The 5,006-nt window shown below is 42.8% G+C and overlaps 1 protein-coding gene across 1 annotated transcript; it reads left to right on the forward strand.

The window, feature by feature from the left end:
* Positions 1–1,730: 1,730 nt before the first annotated feature.
* LOC101847419 (NXPE family member 2-like) lies at positions 1,731–4,710 on the forward strand. Its single transcript, XM_005097009.2, has 2 exons — positions 1,731–1,996; positions 4,379–4,710. The coding sequence occupies exons 1-2, from the start codon at positions 1,731–1,733 to the stop codon at positions 4,701–4,703; spliced, it is 591 nt and encodes a 196-aa protein (XP_005097066.1). The 3' UTR covers positions 4,704–4,710.
* Positions 4,711–5,006: the final 296 nt, after the last annotated feature.

Here is a 5,006-nt window from a genome sequence, read left to right on the forward strand (position 1 = left end):
GGCGGTTTGGCTACTCGCAGTCGCACGCAGAAGATAATGAGTTTGATTCCCGAGGAGGAAAACAACCTTTATTGCATGGTATTGTGGTGGACTGCAGCGTTATTGACCTAGGTCTCAATCACCACCGAGGCTTGTTTTGTTTTGTTTCTGTTTTTGTTTTGTTTTGGGGTTTTTTGTTTTTTAACTTAGGGAATCTTAAGAGTTTTACCTCTTTCCTCCGACACAATCCAGTCTTTTTACATGTAGGTATGTAGGTATTTGGCTCCCCCATAGACCCAAATTAGATCAATCAAGAGGAAGAGTTCGACCTTGCCCGTCAAGCAGGGTCATCCTTGGATGCCCCCCCCCCCCCTTCCCCCCAGGGCAATGCCACAGACAGAAGTGTCTTTAGGCCATTCTCGAAGGGGGATATTAACATGTGCGTATGCACAGTAGAATTGTAAATGGGCTGACTTATCAATGTCTTGCTAATACTGTGCCGAAACAACATAAGGAGAACTGCTGCTTTTTCTTTCCGCATCCGTACGATCGTCATTTTTCCTCTACTTCTTTTGTACGTTTGTCACTCTCTTGTGAACTGCTATTTCCGGGGTGCCTTGATAGTGGGAAGCAGACTCTATGCTGTTGAGGCTAGAGAGGTGAGCAGAGAAAGCCTGATTCCCTGTTTGGAATTCACTGTTAGCATCCACCCCTTGGCACTCATATTATAACCGTATGCAGTTGCGAGTGCCGAAAAAAGCCTTACTTTAGAAAAAAAATAGGATGAAAGGGATACAACGTCACCGCAGAAAGACCGAAACACTTAATCGAACATTTCCACGCTCAGGAGTCGAGCCAAGGTCTTTTGTATGTGACCGTGGAACGCCTAGCCACTACACCACAGACGCCGGAGAGCCAGTCTGTCAAAAGTGTAAGAAAACAGTCGGAATTGTCTAAGACGGCCACCTTGTGTAGAGGAGATCAGTGGCCGTTTTAGACAGGTGGATGTCTTACACAGTGTGATTTTACCTTTTTTTAAAACATCACACACACACACACACTCACACACACACACACACACACACACACACACACACACACACACACACACACAGGTGATTGTCTTATGCAGGTAGCAGTTATTTCCTCTGTAGTTGAGAATGAGAGGCGTTAAGGAGGTTACACCATCCGTATCCCTTCAACGAATCACTTCGCTGATCTTTATTACTGGAGCTAGATCTATGTCTTCTTCTGTCATTGTTTTCGGTTTTCTTTAGTAAGAGTTTTATGGCACAAGCAACAGGCCAAACAAATTTCTACCTCAGAGTTACAAAGTTCTATCTGACATTTTTGGCCGTTTTGAGTTACTAAGACAATTAGGTCAGAAATTAAAGGCTCTATCAGCTACATCAAAATCGTAAGATTATTCTGGGTCGTTATCTTGATGTTCAAAGAATTGAACCCAAAAAAGCTTGAAATAATTATTATGAAACTCAAAATTTGTTATTACAAATTTTTCAAAACAATGAACAGATAGAAAATTTGTAATTTTGAGGGAGCGAAATGTTGAAAATTTTAGGTCTTACTAGAGAGTAACGCACAACGAAAAGAATGAAGAAAGATGAGGGCGATAGATATTTAACTAGATAGGAAAAGACTCAACCACACCAGATCACCCGCCAACCGTCCACTAACAATATTTCAGAGATTGGTTGCGGAATAAATCAGTCTATCTCCTGGGAGATTCGAACATGAAACGCATGTTCAACATCATGCAGACAGACTTCTGCACCACCACAGCAGCAGAAGACAGACCTTTCCCCAGCCCAGCGAACTGCTCCAACCCGGAACTCAACATAACAATTTACTTCGCTGCGCATGCGCACCCCTTCAACCTGCCCCATCCGGACCACTTCCGTGTGTTCAACAAGCCGCTCTCTCATTGGCTGGACGGGATCCGGGCAGAAGCAGACGTGGTGGTTATTCTCCATCTCTATCTTCACTTCTCACAGTTCAAGTAAGAGTTGTTGTGGGGGGGGGGGGGGGGTTGTGTTTGATTTATCTTAAAATTTAGTTGTTGTTGGTTTTTTTTATTGTGAAGGCATTGTTACGCCCCATCAAAACAATTCAGATCATTTAGGAGGCGGGCCTGTGGCCCTGCTGCCTGTCTCAGCCGACCAGGGATGGTGGGTGAGATACATCCCAGCAGAAAGACCGGGATACTCGATAAAAATTCTCCCCACTCGGGAATTGAACTCGGTTCCTGCCTTCTACAGCGAAGTGCCTAACCGTTTCTCTGTAGACTCCGGTCAAGTAAAAATGCTGTGGCTTATGTACTGCCTTGTAACATGCATTTACTAATAGCAGTCCCAGGTATATTGTGCGCTTGTTATTACCGGGTATCGAAAAAAAGGAATAATTTAAAGGGCAATAATTCAGTCATCTGTTCACCAATTCACAAGAAAAAACTTTGAAGAAATAAAATTTAATGGTGGGGGGGGGGGGGGGATTCATTTGTCATAATAAAACAAATCAATCACCAGGTTCGAAAAAAAATTCAAGTTTTTAAAAATTTAACCAAAATTGAATGAGACGCAGACTTTGTCAACTTCTTAAAAATCAATCGTACTGATATATTTCAAATAGTCTCTGTTTTGTTAAAATTAGTGCACTAATGACTAAGTTACTGCTCTTTATGTGAGTCTTCTTTTTAGATACCCTGTATTAAAACATGTTCATTGCAACATCCTAGTTAAAACTTAGAAGTTGCGAGCGCCATAACTAAACAAAACATAAAACTTAGAATCCCAAGTTTGAAGTGTAATTTATCAAGAATCGCCGTCATACATATAATCATGAGTATGTGTGTTTATGTGTGTATGTGTATTTGTGGGTGTGTGTTTGTACATGGGTGAGTGCTTGGGTGTGTATGTGTGTGTGTGTGAGTATGTGTGTATGTGTGTGTATGTGTGTGTGCGTGCGTGTGTGTGTGTGTGTGTGTGTGTGTGTGTGTGTGTGTGTGTGTGTGTGTGTGTGTGTGTGTGTGTGTGTGTGTGTGTGAAAAGTGGTGTGCGGAAGGGGGGCTTACATCGTAGTCTACTAAGGGTGAACAGAAGAAAAACAATAAAACTTTCACCCTCTCCTCTTCCCACATCTCCTCTCCGCCCTCTCTCTGCTTCTGCCCCCCCCCCCCTTCCTCGAACGTATATTTTCTTATTTTCCCTCTTCCTCCCCCCCCCCTCCTTTCTGGCTGTTTTCTCTCCTTATATTATGGAATTATATAAATTTTATAATGAATAAATAAATGGAAGTGTCTACGTTCTCTAAAAATCAAGAAGAGTAACAAGCAGTTGGTTTGAACTTCCGGATGAGGCTGGGGTACTTTTCAATCGTTCTTTTTTTAGTTGTTTTTTTTTTTTCAAATTCGTCTGCATCTTGTTTTGTCGTTGGATCTACACCATAGAGGTCAGCCAGTTCACTCGCTGGACTATATTGGGTTATTTCTATTTCACAGTTGGTCTGGATAAGAGGGGTTAGGTACAAGCGACTGAGGGTTTGATTTGAAGTAAGGTTTCTTGAAATCAAAACTGCCCTGAGGGTCATACACTAGATCTATCGTAGACCTAGTGTTGATATGACAGACTTGACCTTAACCCAAGTAATTTGATTTCATGACAGTGATGTCACATCACACACAAAATCGGTAATGTTTTTCCACACATTTGAATTTGATATCATTTATGATCTCTCACGTTGTATCGGATACCTTGGCTTTGAGGTGGGAATACGAAATCACATGTAAACTGCCAGCTATCTTCTAAAAATACTAATTACAGAAGGCCTGATCTTCAGTGACTTATTCAAATAGTTAGGGGGGAGGGGCATCAGAGTGCATCATACTTGTGTGAAAGTGTACAACATATTCTATTGTGAGCTGGGTGTCAAAGTTTAGTGAAAAGAGGGTGGGGGGGGGGAGAGTCATCTCGATGGGATGAAAGAATGTGTTGGTTGGTTGGTTGGGGTTTAACGTCGCTCTAAAGGCAAGATACTATAGACAGCTTTACTTTTGCAAGCGTTTTAATTTTGCGAGAAAGAACTCTGTCGCGAAAGTTTTAGCTTGTGAAAATAAAGTGGAAGCACTGTAGAAGCAGCATTGTCTGCTCGTTTCCATGTTAGACAGAGCGAGCGAGCTATTTTTAGGTTCTCTACTAGCATCAAAGATTCTCTTTGCAAACATTAGAGAACGTAGACAGCTTGTACACGTTCTCTAACGTTAGAGAACTTAAACATTACCTAAATAAATACTTTACTATTAATGAATAAAGAAATATATAAAGAAAAAAATGCCCAACTAATAAATTAATAACTGAAAGATACCCCACTCCCTTTCCGCCCACAGCCTAGAGGTGTTCAACCTCCACGCCCAGGACGCTCAGCGTGGCGTGGCGCGACTGCTCCGCCGGAACCCCCGGGCCCGTGTGGTGCTACGTGGTCCCCACGTGACCTACAAGGGCTGGCCGTCTCACGTGGCGGGAGGGGACCTGCTAGCGGAACACTTCCACCAGATTCTCCGTCGAGAGTTTACTGACGTCAGACATCGCGTCTGCTACCTCAACGCCTGGGACATGACGGTCGCCGTGGCCAATCTCAACTTTCATCCGGAAGAGTTCGTGCATCGTGCAATGCTGCAGGTTGTGTTTGCTCATTTTATTGGTCGAGGATAGAAACTAATAGATTAAGATAACATAAATTTGTAAAGCGCGAATTCTCGCTTAACAGCAAGATCTATGCGCTCTACAATCTATTATTAATGGCCCCAGCAGATCTGATAGCATTCTGAAAGAACCTCAACTTTCTGGGAAGTATACAGAGCAAGCATCCAATTTATAGGTGCTACAACACTAAGATACTGAAAAAGATCTTAAGCTGTCTATGGCCCGGTACCCGTTTCTCACCAGGACGAAATGAGGAAAGTTCGTGTGCAGTGCCTTTCCAAAGGATACGACATCGGGTCTCAGGCTCGAACC

This window comes from Aplysia californica, unplaced genomic scaffold (genome assembly GCF_000002075.1).
Source record: "Aplysia californica isolate F4 #8 unplaced genomic scaffold, AplCal3.0 scaffold00144, whole genome shotgun sequence".
Classification (NCBI taxonomy): Eukaryota; Metazoa; Mollusca; class Gastropoda; order Aplysiida; family Aplysiidae; genus Aplysia; species Aplysia californica.

What these genes read in the sequence shown, in the direction of transcription:
- LOC101847419 (XM_005097009.2), top strand. Translation starts at nt 1,731, where the DNA reads ATGAAACGCATGTTCAACATCATGCAGACAGACTTCTGCACCACCACA. An exon ending in CTTCACTTCTCACAGTTCAA is followed by an intron (nt 1,997 to 4,378) that starts GTAAGAGTTGTT and finishes TTCCGCCCACAG; the next exon opens with CCTAGAGGTGTTCAACCTCC.